This window comes from Melospiza georgiana, chromosome 1 (genome assembly GCF_028018845.1).
Source record: "Melospiza georgiana isolate bMelGeo1 chromosome 1, bMelGeo1.pri, whole genome shotgun sequence".
Lineage (NCBI taxonomy): Eukaryota > Metazoa > Chordata > Aves > Passeriformes > Passerellidae > Melospiza > Melospiza georgiana.
In genome coordinates this window covers 24,041,720-24,061,233 of record NC_080430.1, presented here as the reverse complement: position 1 = coordinate 24,061,233, position 19,514 = coordinate 24,041,720, and the positions used below count along the sequence as shown (strand labels likewise).

At 35.7% G+C, this 19,514-nt stretch overlaps 1 protein-coding gene across 5 annotated transcripts in view; it reads right to left on the bottom strand.

Moving 5' to 3' along the window:
• The window catches only part of ANKIB1 (ankyrin repeat and IBR domain containing 1), an 88,466-nt gene that overhangs the window by 14,418 nt on the left and 54,534 nt on the right, over window positions 1-19,514 (bottom strand). For all 5 annotated transcript variants that reach the window (XM_058023029.1, XM_058023062.1, XM_058023054.1 and 2 more), the window contains exons 5-11: window positions 15,763-15,880; window positions 12,127-12,335; window positions 9,845-9,933; window positions 8,012-8,156; window positions 6,549-6,715; window positions 2,272-2,360; window positions 1,125-1,255 (exon numbers count right to left, since the gene is read on the bottom strand). In XM_058023029.1, coding sequence (XP_057879012.1) covers window positions 1,125-1,255; window positions 2,272-2,360; window positions 6,549-6,715; window positions 8,012-8,156; window positions 9,845-9,933; window positions 12,127-12,335; window positions 15,763-15,880 — 948 coding nt within the window. The remainder of the gene's footprint in view (window positions 1-1,124; window positions 1,256-2,271; window positions 2,361-6,548; window positions 6,716-8,011; window positions 8,157-9,844; window positions 9,934-12,126; window positions 12,336-15,762; window positions 15,881-19,514) is intronic.

Sequence of the window (19,514 nt, the reverse complement as noted above, 5' to 3'; positions counted from 1 at the left end):
GGTTGTCAGCTAGTGCCTTAGAATGGCAAATTACCCACATTCATCAGTGTTTATTGGCCAAATCCTTCTCCAGCCTGAAGCCACAACAAACATGCCTTATAAAGGTTTTAGAAGTACAGAATTTATGAGCTCTTTTTAAAATAATTTAAGACAAAAAAACCCAAACCCCCCAAACCAGCAAACTTGGCATAAATCAAAGTGTAGGAGAATGTTCTCTGCTGCCGATGATACCAATAAAGGCCCAATCTTCAATTTGTATCACAGAGAGAGAATATGTGACAATATAAAGAAAATGGGATCTGCATAGCAATGGAGAGATACCTGCACATTTTCAGAAAAATAAAGAGAATTACTTTCTAAATCTGTTAGCCTTTTATTGTAGGCCAACTGTGTAATGTGTTCACTACTTTCTTATTTTTAATGATGCTCCTCAAAGAGGTAATAGCTGCAGTTGTAGAAGCTATTTCTGACATAAAGAAATGTCTAAATATGCTGCTTTTAACTAACTTGAGTGAAAAAGCATTTTCAAATGATACTGAACTCATGGCAAAAATATTTTTTCTTTTTTGGTAGCACAGTGCAAACTTGTGACTTATTCTCTGACTGCTGTCATCAAGAAATTTTCTTTGGAATCATTCTTTGCTGTCTTTTCATTCCTACTGATTAATTCCTGTTTACAGTTTTTCACCTAAACTTCTCTGCTTTGTTGCTATGGTAGAGAAATAATGCAAAAGAAAAATATAGTAAGGTAAAACCTTCATTCATTCAGACCTAAGCCTTTCTTAAAATTTTATATCTGCCAATTAAAACTGTTCTTTCTCTTCTACATTATTAATGACAATATAACCATCAATTATTTGTTTCATACTGTACTGGTAATTATTCTTAGGTGTTTATGAAATTTCAGTCATTATAATGTACACCTGTCAGCCAAATAGATTTCAGTACACATTAAAACATTTTCTAAATACATGTAACCTGCCATTTGCTCATTATCTAATTCTTGCAACAGGTTCCACTATCTATCAGGCATGACCCTTCAGAGGTTTTGGACCTAAAATATATACAGGACATACAAAGCTGAATCTGATTCCTCAAGAAATCCCACGATGGCTCCTTGTTACCTTTGCACACTGCATGTGGTTGCAGCCCTCGTTCTTCTGGATGGGGGACTTGCAGTTGGCGCAAGGTTTGGAGTTGGTCAGCAGCCACAGGCAGTTGGCAGCGTCCTCATAGGCCTCACTCACCCCCACAACTTTTTCAGGGTGACAGGAGAATATGGAGCATGCAAAAACAGAGAGGTTGAAATTGTACTTGTGTAATCTTCTGTGAGAATCAGATTAGGAATGATGCGTATTTCCCTGTTTCTTGACAAAATATTGAAGTTTCTCACTATACATATTTCTTACATATATTTTATTATTACACTTTCTAGTTTATACATATATAATATGAATACACTTATTATTTCAATGTACTTCCATACATCTATTATAACACAAATTGATATACAGTACATGTGACAATTACAACATATAAAGGGGCAAATACATATATGAAAGAAACAGGTATAGTTTCAAAAAGCAGGGTGTATTTTGCCTCTTTATAAAATTTTCTATACTTTCCAAAATATTTATAACATACTATGGAAAGGCTCTGAGCTGTGGCAATTAAGTAAATATGTATTCAAATTGCTGTCATCTTTGCTTTCTTTGTTAATGTTGATTAAGAAAATATCTGTCCTGTGTAAACCCAACCTTTATTAGTTTTTTTCAGTAAATGTTACCTGTCAGTAAACCATTTCCTACAACTCCCTTGCAGTTCCCCCTCAACCTTACTATTATTATCACCTATTGGCTTGAATTAGTTTTAAAGGAATAAAAATCTTCATGGAACACTACTCAATCATGAGAGCAGCCTGGGCTAAAAATCAAAATTGGACAGGGCAAATGAAGTTATATTCAGGAATAAATTGACCAGTTAATGAAAAAAAGCTTTAAAAGGAAGGGAAGGAGTTTTGCAAACCCTGACTGAACCACACGTGTTTGTGGGCAGGAATGGTCCACAAAGAACAGTCTACCACAGTGCTGCAGTTAAAGTGTAAGCAGCCCTCATTCAGGAGTATAATTTTCTTCCCCTTTTACCCTATTTTTCAACCAATGCTAAAGCCAGTTTTTACTTTATGCAACTAAAAAAATCTGTCTAAAACCAAAAGATCAAAATGGCATCAAAACACCCATGCCCTCCCTGTTGGCCCTGCATGGCTCTTACGTTCTTCTGGCTTCATTTCGGATATTTTCTGTAGCCAGTCCTTCCAGGTCTGGCAGTCACAGGGCTCGTGTGCTTCACCAAGACATTCCCTGAAAAAGAAGGTGCACACACAATTACTTATAACTCAGAGATTTAGAATTAAAGTCAAAATTGGTTCAAGTTAAAAGGAAAAAAACCAACCTCTCCCCCCAAAAAATCGAAAAGAAACATGCCCAGAATTTAATTAAGTCAGGAAACCAAAAGCCAGATAAATAACATTGGTTTAAAATACACTTAGACTACTTGCTCACAAGCATAGATGACTATTACTGATAAAGAATTTAAATGGGACAGGAAAGGAAAGAAGCTTCTTAAAATTACAAACCGCAAACTGGAATAAATCAGCTGGCTTGCAGTTTGTTTTTATACCTGGGTATTATTTTAGTGCCACAAAAGTGCTCGTATAGTTTCTGTGATAAAGGTAAATCAGACTACAGAGTTTATCCAAAAGTAGGTAATTTGCTATAACAGAAATGTATTTTATGTAGAATTACTTTAATCTGTTCAGTTGCAATAATCAACCTTTAACTGGATTCAAGCTTTTAATCTAGAACAAGATCGAAGCCCTTCAACACCAGCACTAAGTATTTATGGATTTTTACTCCTTCCACCAGAGCCTCTTAAATGGGGGCTTGAACTTATTTACATGGACACAGTGGAGTAATGAGTCCCTTGAGCTTGTCCTGAAGTTCCTACTAGGATTAAGGATGGCAATCACTACTACACAGTGGCAGCAGATATATGGCTTCCAGATGGTGCTGCAGTGTGGATGTGTCAATATGCACTCTGGACTTGTAATAGCTCCTTTTTTTCTACAGGAATGGCAGCAAATAGCCTCAGACATCTGCCATATCAAAGCAAATAATTTCAGATGGGCACCAGCTGCATCAGAGCATACACAAGTTTGCTGCAGATCCAGTGGTGAACTGCTCTCTTGCAGTGCAGGTTCAGAAGCTACATCAATACTCTTCTGATTGCCCTTGTCCACATTTTAAGCAGGAATTCAGGAAGAAAGAAAAGGTTATGGGAACAGTTTTGAACTTTTTTTACCCTTAGCTAGTCTGCAAACAAAAAAGCTTAAATTCAGCACAGATGCATCTCTGGTTTGGACTTAAGATCTTAGCTGGGAAAGATTGTACTAGAATGAACAACTGGTGTGTAATAAGGTGATTTCAGCCTTGGTTCAAAGTTAACACCTTTCCCATCTGTGGGACAGTAGGACACTTAAATCATTGACTTCAACAGTGCCAAGACCCTCTCACAGTATAGTATTTGTTGCCAGAAAGGACTGAAATAGCAAAGATTTAACATTGAAAAGCTCAGTTTTAAGTTAAAAGCTGATTGATTAGTCAATCTTTTATGGGGGGTGGGAGGAGGGTCATGTGTCTTTGATACTTTCAAATTTGTAGGATTTTTAATGTGTGGATGTGTGGATTTTTAATGAAGTTCAGTCATATCTGTATCTAAACCTTTATATCTGTATCTATCTATATATGACAGTTACAACAGTTGTTCAAAAATAACTTCTCATGGAAGAAGCTCTTTCCTCAGCCCACCCCAAAACAAGCATTTGTGTGCTGGGATGTCATTTGACTAGAGTAAGAGCATTGAGCCTACTGTTCATGAAAGTTTCTATGAAAGTTGTATTTTGGATGGATTTCCTGCCAGCAGTGGATGAAAGGAACTGACAGGAGCAGCTGTGCCACTGAACAGCAGGAGCGTCCCCAGCTCAATGCTCAGCAGGAGGATTTATATGAAGGCACAGTACATACTTATTAAAATTGTAGCACATTTCAACACAACAAGTTAAATTCATGGAAAGGCTACAAGAAGAATGTAATTCTGGATTTTTTTTCCCTCTCATGATCATGTACTTTGAACCAAAACAGCAAAACACTGTTGCAACTTAAAACTGGTGTCTCAAGTGCACCTGAGGAGTTGCTGCTTCTGCAGAATGAGAGTGCCCCCTGCCCTTATCTAGGGTGAAAGGAGTGAGGACTGATGGTACAAAATTAAGGCTGCACTGCCTGCTAAGACTATTCTCCACAAGTGTCTGCTTGCTAAAATTCTTGGTGCTTCTGAAACTGCATGAAGGGGGTTCTAACATGTTGAATGGATCTGATAATAAAATGATGTAGGATTTGTACACAGTTTTAATGTATGCTACATTTAAATAATTCAGAATACTTTTTCTGAAAGGGAATAGAATTTTGTACTTGCCACAATTGATTACATTTTGTTGAAGATACTGTTAGTGGTGCATAATGAAAACTGAGTAAATTCTAGGATATTCTGCATTGAAGAGAAACATTCCTACTCCTACATCAAAAGGAGAAGGAAAGGAATTGCTCAATAGACTCAGAGAATTTTCTTGCTTTCATGAGCAGGAAGTATACAGCTATGAAAAAAAGTAAGTGATTAACTAGGGGTAGGTTTTCTAATACATAAATTCAGAAGAATCTCATACTAAATGCAGCATCAATTGCTATTACAATGTCTAAGCTGTAGATTACTGGAGTAAAACTTGCAGAACTGACAGAAATATGGGACTGTGAGATGTGCTGATTGAAATTTAAAGAGACAAAGCAAGCTCCCTTTGAACACACAGTAATGAGGAAAACTCTTGAACTGAGAATACATTTTTTCTCCAGAGGAACACACTTGTGCATAGAGTTTTTGTACTGTAAGACAAGGGGGGTGTCCTTAGCAAATGGTTCTGGTTTGAGGTACTGCAGGATGCTTTCGTTGCTAGCAGAACTTTCTCACCATTGCTGAAACTTTCCATTCAGTTTTGTGGGGATGAAAAAAAAGGCTTTGGAAAGGCCTTCTTGGACATTTTGTTGCTAACTTGAAGTATTTTTCAAGACCTTAACTATATTTGCTTGTGCAGTATTTCAAAGCATTAATGTAAAAAGAATGTACAGAAATATTATCAGGAAACATAAAAACCCCATTTCTCCTAAAAATTAGTCATTCAGAGGACATTTTCACTCTCAGAGAACATTCCAGGGAGCCAGTACATTCAGTCCACGTAAAGGAAGCAGAAGCTGCCATTGTCTGAAGGTTCATGTCAATATGACACTAAAGTGGTGTCAGGTTCCTTCAGGTTAATGGAAAAATTGATTCTCTACCATCAGAACTAGGCTGAGAGGATGGTACATGCTTGTGGAATAGCATTAAGTTTTATTGTATGTTCATTGGTAGAAAACATATTCTGGTTTGTTTCCATGCGATTTGCTTCTTTCTGAGTTCTCCGTCCATTGTAAATAATCTCTTCCCAGGAAGGCATGTTTTTTGACTTTTGTGGTTGTTTCATTAGGCCTGTTTTCTTATTTTTCCCTTCTTCTTTCATTCATATGGGAAAAGAACTAAAATCAGAAGCATCTTTCATTAAGAATTATGATACCTGGAACTAAGTAGGTGATTTAGGATGTCCCTGTATAATGGTTTCAATTGAAAACTGAAAAGAATTGCTGAACTTGTCTGAATGTCTGTACTTTGGTTGATCCTTTTCCATTTTCCTAAAACATAAATATGTCCCACTACAATAGTCATAAATTGTCAGTCTGATAATGTCAAAGAAAAATATGCCATTTTTTTTTACTTTTGTTGATGCTCTTATGTCCTTTTCTAGGAAGCAATCTGAGGGATGTTTTAAAAAATATCTGGCTTTTTGTTCCTTCTTGAGCTTGTATTCATCTTAAAACCCAGGAGAAGATAACAGACAGAAAAAAGTGCTGAACCTTAAGTGAAACAGAGGTTGGAGTGATGCTGCAAACAGAATAGCTATGTGTGAAGGACATGGTCCTTCATGGTCCCATTTCAACTCCAGCTTCTTTGATGTGATTCTAGCAAAATTCAGGAAGAGCTAAACATTGCTGGTTTTCTACACTACAATAGAGAATGTGCCATGTTTTGATTTTACAACTATCCAGACACAAAAATCCCTGTTCCAGTATCCCACATTTCCTCTGCTCCCTCAGAACAGAACATCAGAACACTCCATGCTGTTGTTTTGCACCTAACAGAGACAATAATGACTACTGGGTTATAAATCTTTGCAGTGCCCCAAAACACTACAATATTTGTGTAGTGCATGGATAGAGGATAGAACAGTCATTTACCATTCCATACTAATTTCTGTTGCACTCTTGGTGCCATGTGGGACTTTTAAATTAATCCCTGGAATAGCAGGGACTGTGAGTTTATGGAGAGGCAGGTAAGTTTCCAGTACTAACCAGCAGAAAAGATGTCCTTTCCCACAGTCTACTGCAGGGGCTTTTAGCATAGGGAAGCTAAGAGTATCTGATCCTGTTGAATTTGACCCTTGTCTTGTCAGCCTTACTGCTCTTTCACAGCCAGGTATAGGACACCATTTAATGGCAGGATTATTTTCAACAAAGGCCTGTGGGGACAAAAAAGAAAAAAAGAAAATATTTTACTACATCCTTGATATAAAATAATCTGTATTCATAGTCCTCCTTTGAAGGAATAAAGCAAAAAAAAATAAGGACAGTCTATCTACAAGGATAGACTTTAAAATATAGTTATAGAAAGAGCGTAATTGAATTTCCACTTCTTTTTCAGGAACAACAGTACTTCATACTTACACTAAGAATGAAATTACTTACATTCCAAACAAATGTTCAATCTCTGCAAGTTAATTCCTTTGTTATGTGGCTTACAGTAAACTACTATATACACATGGGCAATATACTCATTAGCAGAACTGATTCTTTTAGTTGGAAAAAATGAAAATCTTATTGATTAAATAAAAATCCCATGATAAACCAGAAATCAGAACTAGACTAACTCAGTCATTTATTTCCCATCTTTTTTGGTTAATGTAACAGGCCTTTTGTAAAAACTGTATCTAACAAATGAGGAGAAAAAAGGGACTTACACTACTTTCCTTCAAACCTATTCTAATCAACAGTCACTTAAAATATAATATGCAAAAGATGAGTCAGATCTGGTAATTTAATTTGCATCTCACTGTGCAATAGAGACTTGTTGCAGAGAAAATACTGCACTGTAAATGAAAAAATATTTCTCTACCTCTGCCCTGCCACCACTGATAAAGAAGCACATTTCTCAAGCCTAGTTCATCTCTACACTAGTATAAAAGAAGAAAGCTGAATTAAAAGATCGCTTTTAAAAACAAATTGCAATGATGACAACAAATACATTAAAAAACCCAGGAAAACCAAATCAAGCTTTTCCCACTCCTCTACCCATATACAGCAATCATATCAAGCGTTGTACTAGGAAGTTGTTTAAAAGGAAACAGGTGTAGCACCTGTTTCCTTTTAAACAACTTCTGGATGCAGTAAAAACAATCTGAAAACTTTTAAAATTTCAGATTGCAAACACAAACAACTCTGATTGATTAAAACCTTCATATCACTTGTTACAAAAATGAGTTTGATCAAATGATTTCATTAATACTGCATTAGGCAACAGAATGGAAATATGGCATTTCTTTTTAAGGAATACATGAAATGTTCTTTCTTTTTTTCTCTGTGGTACAGCAAACATTGATATTATGCTGTAAACGAGCCAATACATATTTACACATATTTGTTTATGAATTTCTACTTGGAAAGTTACAAATATATTGCAGCATTTCATACAGAAGCTTTAAGCTACTTTTTAAAGACGGAATAGAGTTCAAGAGTACAAGAACAGTTTGCTATTTTACCTTAATGTCAAATTGAAGGTATCGCTTGTCCATCTCCTTGGAAACCACACTTTCTATGATGTCTACAGGCACAAGCTGGAAACAATCATATGCTGGGCAAAAAATGTTGTGAGCTTCACCCTCCTGAATTTTCAGATTCAAAAATCTGCCAGAATTTTGCCAGTCAGTATTTGTGAATAAAAAGTAAAAGTTAAAAAGCTGTTGAGTACTTTACACTATGTTCACAGGTATTCACAATGATTACTTTTCAAATAGAGAAATAGAAGTATCCTTTTCTGCTTAAAAGAGCTACAAATTTGATGAACAGCCTAATTTAAAAAAATAACACTGCGATGGTTCAAATGTGAGCATCATCAGCAATATTTAGCCCTATGTTTATGGTTTCCATCCTTGCCATTTATCACACAGCTCTGTATTGTTTAATTAAATTGAGCATTATTTCTACCTTAAATCAGAAACAGAATATGTAAGTGTAATTAATCTAGGAAATAATTAATTTAATATGCAATTATTTTCTACAACTGTCTAATAAAACTAGGCCTGGTTTTGGACACGAATGCCTGAATACAGAACAAGCACAAAAATCTGCTGAATGCTAGACTTCAACAGTTGTTGTTTAGTTTCAAAGCTGTAACAGGCTTATTAATCTGACTACAAGGATGGTACCATGCTAACTTTAATCATTTAAAGCACAGGCAGTTATTCCAAGGTAGTCACCTGAGATCCTTTAATAGTTAAGGAGAGATACCTGTCAATTCATCCCATCTTAGATTTGTATCTTAGAGTTGGGTAGCTCAGTCCTGGCTATGCTCCAAGTGACTTAGGAACGTTCTGGCTCAGAAAGCTGAATTCCACCCTCAGTGCCACCACAAACACTTGCCATTGAACTGTGGCCCTTAGTCTGTGGCTCTGAGCTGGCCCCTGTGTCCTGCACAAAGGACACACAGTCCAGCAGCCAAATTAGAAGCACCACGTCAAAGCAGTGATCTCTGGTAACTCCTACATTCTGCCCAGGGATTTGCAAGGCAAGAAAAGCACAACTAACAATTTTCTTGCCACTGGAAAGAACTGCCTTTGGAAAGCTCATATGGAAAAGAAAGTTCTCTTCACTAGCACCAGGCTAAGGTTCATAGGAATGATCTGCAGTAGGATTAGCTGTGCAGAAATGGTGCTGTAACAAGACACTGCAGGGGTAGAGATCAAGTAGTACAATCTCCTGAATGAGGACACAGATGAATACAAAGCACTGCATACAGATATAATTATTGCTGGGAAATATGATTAATATTTATACTACCATAATTATCCATGTCTGAGTTTTTCACTAGCATGACTACTCTGACCTATGCAGTAACAAGAGCATTAGATTAATAGAACTTCTAAGCGAAATCTACCCCTCAGTTATCACCGTTCAACATAAAGAAATAATTTAAATTGCTTTTCTGATTGGAAATGGATTCATAATGCCTAAGTTTAGTGTGCTAAACTCAGAGATGGAATTAAGCATGTGCTTAATTTAGAAACTGTAAACCCCAGCGCTGCCAACACCACACACACAGAGAACGAATCAAGAGTAGGCTTATCTATTTACACACAAGCTTAAAACATTTGATTAAGAATTTTGCTTAGTCAGAACCTAAACAAACATTACATAAGCCTAAACCAGTTGGTAACAGTTGTTAGAGTGACAAAAAAATGTTCCATAGGTTCAAACCTGCAACTCTTTGAAACCCAAACAGTACTTCAGCATTAGCTGTTTATGGTCTCTGTCCCTTCCTCTTCAACACAGAAGTATGAAAGTTTCTCACAGGATAGAGAAGCACAGATACTCACGCCTCCCAGCAAGCTCTGCAGAAGTCATGGCCACAAGGCATATCCACTGGGTCTTCAAACACAGAAATATTACACATGCAAATGTCACACTGTAGATGACAAAAATGCTTCTGATTAAGAAATACCCTAAAGCTTTTTGTATTGTTAGCAGAATGAGTTATGTTGGAAAATCTCAACAAAAATTTAAAGCAGTGCTCAGTAGTGGAAAACAAATCAAGCTGTATCCAGAAAAAAAAAAAAAGTTATTTAAGCTATAGGAATGGGAAATATTTGGTATCTGTTTCTGTAACTCCCTATGCAGAGAGCATATTCTGGGCTGTTTTTTGCAGTGTCCTTGAGCTCAGGAAGTGCTTCACCCTGCAGAGTGTTGGAATCTCAGAGCTCTAGGTGCAAATGGAGCTGTGTTTTTCATCAGCTTCACACACAGCTACAAATGAGTTTGGAGATGATAGAGGCTACAGGAAATGTTTAGTATCTCACACAGTCAGGTCTAAATCAAGGTGGAGCAGTTTGAGTGTGCAGCAGCAGCAAATACCTTAAATAATAACCTACATATATATAATTTTTTAAAAAGACTTTGAGGTTTTTGATCAACATGAAGAATAAGTTACACTACAAATACTCCAACATAGGATATAATTGCCGAATTTTACAGAAGTAGGTACTAAAGAAAAAAATAACACTGAATACTGAGACTGTTACTCTGAAAGAGTTAAAGAGTAGGGATGAAAATACTCACTGCTTATGGTTATGTGTGGACATAAATACTAATGTTCTTCAAGAAATGCAAAAGAAATGTTTCTTTTCATTGAAACAAAGACACCATGAAAATGTATTTCAACTTTCAATGCATTAGGTATCATATACACACAGGACATTTTCAGAAAGTTAGCCTGTGGTATGCCACTTTAAAAGCACTTATATTACAGCCAAAACAAAATCAAACAAAAAAAAGGCCTTAAAGTGTAAAACTCAGTGAAGATATGTATTGTTTCTTCATTCATTTAACCTTATTGTCTTGCAAAAATTAAATATTTTAAAAGTTAACAATGCATTAAAAAATAATCTATTAAATTTATATGAGCTGTAAATTTTGTTTAAAATGTATCTTTAAAGTAAGGAATTTAATGGAGCCCTGAGTTCAAAACATCAAACAAAAACATTTACTAGAACTGTTTATAAAGTAGGATGCAAATGCAAAACATAGAAGGAGCTTTATACCTTGTGGCTTTATTTTATCTATTCCTTTTAGTTTTCATTTTCCTGGCAAAATGAGATTTGATAGTTCAGAGAAGATTCTTAAACAAACAGGAACATTAAACGTGTAACTCTGGACTTGGATGAGCCACACTAGATCTATAATGGCAATCATTATCCACACCTGCATTCCTGGCTTATGAACCATCCATGGAAAACAAAGCACACAATGTAAAACTGAGGATATATAATCTCCTGTTCAACATTTTAATTAGGAACTATTCACAGACAGTTTTAACTGCTAATGGAAATTAATGTACAATAACAATATACCTTCTACAGAGCTTCTTTTACAGCATTTTACAATAAAACAAATAAAATATTTCTATGCAGGAATATGAGATCTTAATTTTTATATGAGATTTAGGGATGATCCATCTGAAAGACTGCATGTAATATTCTAAAAAAAATGCTTAGATCATGGAGCAATAGTTTTATAACGCTGCAGCTGTGGATTATTAAAAAGAGAACTCTGTCTTCCCAAAGAGCCACACTGATTTTAATGAAAGGCGCTTTCATATTTCAAATTTGCAATAGCTTTGTAAACTGCTTGAAGCAGCCCACACATAGTAAAAGTAATTATAAGCTTACAGTACACTACTGGGCTGACGTTTCAAAATGCAGACAAAGACAATTTTGTTTTCTAAAGAAAAAATTTTCAAAAGGCAGGGTTCACAGAACTGCGTACATTCAGGGAAATGGATACAATGAAAGTGAACATCTTGATAGGGATGAAATGAGAAGTTCAAAAGAGCCAAATGCACTGATGTGACTGTAGCTGTCTAAAATGAGAGTTTGTGAATGACAGCAAGGTAAAAACAGAATGGTTTGTATTTGCCAGATGCTCAACTGTTTTATCATATAGAATGTTTAAGGTGTCAACTTCCCTGTTCACCACTTTTGGAAAGAGAACACTTTATACTTTCACAAAGGTAGTTTTGGCAGCTCCCCTGTCTACACAGGTGCGGTGTGCTTAGAAATCAGCTGTTTAGCCCTGCAGGTTGAAGATGCACTAATGAATTTACCACAGCTGTGTCCATGTCTCCTGGCGAGGGGCTGATTTCATCAGGGGAGGTGACAGAGGAGCGCGTGGTGCGCGGGGTGCGCGGCGAGGGCAGCGTGTCCCACGCGTTGTACCCGCTCGGAGGCGGCGTCGGCATCTGAACCCCTGAACGCTGGCAGCAGCTCTCTGGGTTACACATCCAGGCCTCAAGCAACTTCTCCCTGTCCCAGTCTGCAGGAAATACAGAGATACAGCAAGTTATGCACCTGACAGTGTTTAAAATATAGTTTGAAACTGCACCCTCAAAAGAACACTAAATTAAACCAATTAAAATAAATAACTATAATGAACTGTGATTGGATGGAACTGTAGCCATTACATTTCAGAGAACAAATTCCAAGATAATATGTAATGCAATGCATTTTTGTAAATAATTGCATGACAAGAATCTCCTTTCTCTGTAATATGTCTTAACATTATTTTTGTTATTTATTTACAGCAGTTGTAGTGGCTAGAAGACTTGGTTGAAAACTAGAACTGTACTGAGTATGACAGACACATGAAAATATAGCAGCCCTCACACCAATGAATTTTCATTATTTTTTCATTCTATGAAAAAAGTAATTATTTAATATGGATTCATTTTATCTGTTGTGGTTTTCTTTGTTTATTTTTAATGAAGCCAGGAGATACAGGAAGAAGACTAAGATTACAAGAAGATTTGTGACTTAATGAGTTTCCAGTCTTTAGATATATGCATATAAATTATGTGTTTCTAAGGGGGAAAAAATCCACCTGAGTGCAAAGAAAATTTTGTATATTCTCACTACATTCTATTCTAAAATTATTAGTGAATGTTTTACTTTTATTCATAATTAACACTGCCCATTTATATACAAAAAACCCTAGTGATACAAAATATAATATCTTAAAGTTAAATCAAATCCTTGTTCACAATTGAAATGAATTCTGTTTCCGATTCCTACAATTAATACTCAATATATCTTCAGAACAGCAGTTTTTTCTACAAAAAATACGAAAAAGTTCTTATTTAAGTATAAATCCATCAAATTCCTATACAGATTTGAATCTGAACTCATCAACACTACATGCAGATCAGAAAAACTTGAATTTAATAAACTATTAGGAATTTCCCAGTTTTTCCTACTGCTTTAAATAACTATTTTCAAGTTTGGGGATTTTTTTAAGTGCTGGGTCCTCCCAAAGAAACATCAACATTATTAACCAAAAGATGTTTTATTTTTATTTAGTTTTATTCTTATAAGGAAAAGATAGTTCTCTTATCCTATATTAGTGCTGGGAAAAAATATATGTGTTCTAAGAACCAAACTTAGTAAAGGTATTGCCTCTGTAAAAAAACCTCTTCGAGCTGCAGATAATTTCTTGATCAGATCCTTACTTATCTAAACTAAAATATATCACAGGTTAGTTTCATTTAATTTGTTTAAAGATATGGACCCACACACCTACATGTCAAAATTTCCAAATTTTATCAGCATTTTTTCATACTACCCTGAGTTTATAACCTTTCAGAGAGGGGCTGACTAATGTTAAGATACAGATAAAAATTGCCAGACATTTTCTTGACCTTCTTTGTTGCACTGTATCTTTAAAACAGGCAAGGGCTAAGACATGTCACTAATCGGATCCACTTTGTTCTCTTTACCAACTTATGAATTTTAGTAAAACACAAGGTATATTTGTTGAATTGCCTATTTTTTTCCCGAAACCCATTGCTGTATACTGAATTAAAAGAGAACCAATGTTGAAAAACACTTGCAAAAAAGCTGTAAAGTTATCTGCCTTTGTGACTGCCACAATAACAATTTTTTAATCTTGGCTTTTATTCTACATACTCCTGTCTCTCAAGTAAAAGAAAAAAAAGGAAAATACACTCTTAATGTCTGTGTCAATAAATTGATACAAGGGAAGAAAGCCAAGTCTGGTGGATTAAATATTATATGCCTGTAAACTATTAAACTTAGTATATATGTATGATCTTTCCAAGAATTTAAAACATGCTTTTCACACCTTGTGTGAATTAAACCAAGATTTCACATTATTCTTTTGTGAATTTCAGTGGTTAATGAAAAAAAAAATTACAATTTGTCATTTGATGTTAATTCTAAACCTCTATAAATACCTGAGTTACTTCCTTTACTAAGCTGAATCAATACAGCTACAGACAAAATAGTTGACTTTCTCATGACTTGCTAATTGTTTGTGCTTCTTTCTGTGCACTGGCCAATTGCATTAAGTTACCAGAACATCACTAAGGCAACATCAGTAGAATGACCTTTCCAACACAGACTGATTTCTTCTCAATTTTCAATTCCAGCTTGGTAGATACTGGCAGACATTTCTCCACCATTTACATCAACCTCACTGATTTTCAACTAATTGCAGACTGAGCTGAGAGTGTGAGAGTATTGCCGCAATTTTCCTCTTCAAAGTATCTGCATAGGTAATGGAGCCTACTCAGTCAAGTATTTATAATTTTTAGCCTTACTGAGACTATTCTGGAAATATAACATAGCATTCAAATATTGTATGTATTTTAAATAAAATATAAAAATTAAACAAAGAATGAACAAAAATATATATGCAAGGACTGTGCCTTAAATATTATCATACTGGCACAAGTTCATGTTTACTTACTTCAATGTTAAAAGGAACACAAATACCAGCAATGGAAAATAATGTAAAAGAGATAAGTTTCAGGTACCACAACTCCTCATAAAAGTGTACCAAAAGCTGTGGGTTTAAAATAATGTCTTTTATTTCACTTTTCCCTCTCCCACTGACTTTAACAAGGAGCCCACAGAAATAATAGGGTATGAAAGCTTAATCCAGCAACACAGTGATGAGCACGCAAACCATTAACTGCCTGAGTAGCTCCTTTGGCATAAAGTAACAATGCAGACGCTTCAGTAAGCATAAGTTTTGAATCATTGAATCAAAGCCTAAGCTTACACAGAGTTTCAGAGATACTTTTGTCTGGAGAAAACACACTGAATCCAGTATACCCCCTTTCTGACAACCCCAGTTTAACTTGAACAAGAATACAGACTTATTTCAGTGAAAATAAACGAGTTACAGATATGCACATGGAAAAGCGTACCCTGTATGAGAAGTGTAACTATAAAACATCCTCCAAAGGACATACACCCATATAATTTAAACCCCAAGGCAATTTCCAACCACTTATTACAATGGTCAGACTGCTTTTATTGCAAGAAAAAATTAATTTAAAAATGTTGATCTGGTCTTATACACAAATACATGGGGCAGGAAACCAATGGTCAGACAAAAATAGATTTGATGAATTTGACTATTTTGACATATAAAACCATGTACATTTTACTCCTGTGTCTCTCACCAAAATAGGGTGGTTCTGTTTTCCACATTGCTTAAGTTAAACTGTCTTTTGTTATAATTCCTAGTTTGAATCACTTTTCTATCAGCTTCCCTGTCTGCTTTGACATACTGCAGCTGCGTTTCTTTCTGAAGTACTGTGTGGTCTGTTTCCTGCTATTAACTATTACTTCTCTTTTCCTTGGAAATAAAGTGCAAACATAAACTGTGGTTTTGAATTTGGTGAAAGCAAATTTTTTTAGCCTTTAAGGTTTGGGATTACCATGTGCCCGAAGCAGAGCCTCTGCAGTGAAGAGCGGGGCCTGAAGCATGTCTGCAGATTCCACGATCAGCATATCCTTAAGCCTTCGCAGGTCTTGAAGCCTAAGCCCCTCATATGGCTTGAAGAAGAAAAAAGATAATTTATGTCTAACGTTTTCAAGTTAGTCTCTGATACAATATTAAAAAGAAAGCATTCAAAGCACTGTTACTGATCACCATCTCAACTGTGAGGCAGTATGGGACAAAGTTTGTTCACTGTGCACACCAATGACCATGCAAAGCTACATGGAAACACTGCCCTTTTCTAATATTTATAGTATGATTTTTGTAAACTTCAAAATCTAAAAGCATCTCTTCCATGTATAATGGAGAACTCTCTTAAGTTCTCCATTACAGCAGGAAGCCATCTTCAAATGATAAGCTAGCCTAACACAGACTCACTCTCTCTCTCTCTCTCCCCCCCAAGAAAAAGTGTGGTTTTCATATAATCTGGATGAACTTTGATTCAGTGATTAGGCCTCAGGTATTGTGGAATAGGTATGAGAATGCATGACTAGATTTGAACTAAGGATTTAGAGAAAAGCTAGACAAAGGACACGTTATCATACATTGCATATAGATTCTCTGACTATAGACTAATTGAGACCTGTTAATTCTGAATTGGTCGGGAGGAGGACACATTGAGACATTAGACAGTGAGAAGTTTGTGAGCAGAATCCAGTATTTGGGTCTTCTGAGGCAATATCCACCCTTTCAGAAGCAAAGTCAGTCCTGAATGGGACAGATGAGACACGCAATTAGATGTTCATAGAAACACTATGAGGGTTGAGGTTGGAAGGGACCTTCAAATGTCATTTGCTCCAGCCTTCCTCCTCAATCAGGGTCACTTAAGAGCCAGCTGCCCAAATGCCTTCTGGATATCTCCAAGGCTGGGGATATATTGTACATGGAGATATCAAAACTCTTTTTGAGAAACAATGGCCAACTCTCATAGCCCTATAGAGAGCAGATCATCCAGCTGCCTTCCTGGTCTGGAGATCTATCCCCTTATTACAGCATTAAAAAAGGTCAAATCAGAAAGGCAAAAAGAAGTAATTTTAGGATTCTGAATTAGCTCCAACCAAGAGAGCAGAGATACTCACATATGTTTACAGACTCATTTTTAAAACTAAAAAAGGAAGACTATGACAACAAATAATGTATTTGTTAGTGTTGCACAGAGAAAATGCCCCATAGGTAAGAAGTGGAAAAAAAAAAAGTGGGAGGGTCTGCAAAGAGAATGGATAGAGAAAGGATATGTAAAAAACACTATTCTTACATCAACTGGTTTTTTTTTATTTATTTAAAGGGTAGCTAACAAAATATTTAAAGCATTTGACATAGTGTTACATGCTCAGAACTAATCAGGAGCCTGGGCACCAAATGGCAGTTGTCTCCAGCAACTGGAGACAGAAGGACACAGCAGCAGTAGTGACAGATAATGACAGTTAAGACTATGCATTATTATTTACTACCTATATTTTGGTTTTATGTAGACCATAGTCCAGGACTCACCAGTGCTAGATTGTAAAGACACAAATGTATGCATGCACACATGGGCAGAAAGCAAAAGACTGGTTCTGTCCTCGAAAGGCTACAATCCAAGTAAAAGTCTGCTGCGCCCTTTAAGGATAACAAGCGGAAGGCAGAAGTGATAGGGAGAATGGATACACTGGGTTTCAAAATAATTTTGTTCTTTTGAGACACCTACCCTAAAAATGTAACTTGCTTCCTGTATTCCAGACATCATAATTAACTCCACAATGCATCTAAAACTTATGACTGACTCACACAAAGATGTTTCCTGTTAGCTAATCAGTGAAATAAACAGGTGCTTCTCCATACTAGAAACTTCGTCATCAGCAAGAGTAATGCTCCACAGACCTGCACTGGGTCTCTGCTCTTGTTGAGAAAGCAAGCAAAGCAGAAGAGAAATGACCTGTGAGTGTCCTGACCTTTTCTTGATTGCTCAAGTTCAGGCAGTTTCTCTGTGTCCTTCCAGTGCTGATCATGCATGACTCAGTAAAGGACAATCTGAACGTTAATGGCTTGCACTGAAATAAATCTGGGCCACTTGGATTAACAGCATGCTGGAATTTGACTGACCTTCTTAACTTATTACAAAAGAGATCGTTTTTAAAAAACATTTCAGAGACAGGATAGAAACAACTGTGTGCCAGAATGATTATAATTGTGCTGCATGTACAGCAAAAAAATAGAAGCAGAATGGTCATGACTGAGTCTGAACTCCATTTTGAATTGTAATTGTAAAGCAATCAGCTGTGTCAGCACAACTGTACTCAATTCTTGAAGACCATACACATAAGAAAAAATATCTTTTCTGTTAAATTTGCAATATATAAGCATATTTTAGGACCTGGTATTTTATCCTGAAATGCAGGTATGCTGAGAATTATATAACTGATTGGTTCTAGGTCAAACACTGGCAAGTATCTCCCCTTGAGTAACAGACTACTATATTACCTCAGCTGGAGCATTCCACACAACCTAGGAGGGAGTTTTGGGTCTTCAATTTTTAAGAATCCTAATTTTATCTTTTTAAATAGTGAGGGAAATATTCTCTAAGAATGTGTTTGAAACATCAGACATTTGTTTCATAAAATAATATATGAGCCCACAGAAGAAGCTGAAAGAAAAGAAATTTTAGACTGGCACTATTAAGGAGGTTAATCTGGAAATTCCAGACTGAGGACTTTATACAATGGGAACCTTAAAAATGTAATGTGTACAAGGCAGTCTTGTAGAGATTTGTGAAGCTACAGTCTTTAGTTATGAGGATGTACATCCAGGATGTAATATCACAGAGGTCTGTTTTTAACCACTTTGAACACTAAAGGACTTATCTCTGCAAGGCCATAAAGAATTGTATCCATGTAAAGGATTTTGATTACAGTTTATGATGCTCGGTGACCTCCTTTAATGGTCATTTATGGTGGAACTCTTTGACATTTGCTGTGAAAAATACGTTGTTCAATATTAGCATTATTTAACTATATAATGATTTTGAAATATACTGTAAGAGTTACTACTTTAATGCATTGCTGAGCTTCTCACTACAGATTCCAACACTTCTGTATTTTCAAAAGCCCTTCTTTGAAATTCTTTTCTTCTCCAATTCTTAGATATCATAAATTATACTTTTTTTTCTCCTAAAAGTACTTTTAGTATGTAAGCTGATTATTTTAACACTTCATTTCAAACTATTATTACTTTCTTCACTTTTAAACCACCATTAAAATAGACAGGGGCAAAGTAACTCTTTGCTACAGTAATGACTATATAATTAAATGGTGACAGAACACTTCATGTAAACGTCCTTTCTTATGGGTGGATGGAGTTCTGCAGTTAATGGAGTAATATATTAAAAAATTATTTATACTCCATTTAACTCATTCAAGTAAAATTATATGCACTATATGTATATTGAGACTACCTATATCTTAAGTAAATGTAGTTCCCTTCTCTCCTTTCACTTCATAAACCATTCTCTATCCGTAGAGATAAAATAAATTTGAATAATTTAAGATAACTCTCTGTACTAATGGTATTTATATTACTTATACATTTATATGACGACAATTCAGGAACTGAAAAAATCACTCCAATTTTATACACTCACTAAATCTGTGATACACTCACTAGCAGTGTATTTCTTCAGTAGTCAGTGGAACATATGAATGAAGCAATGAAGAA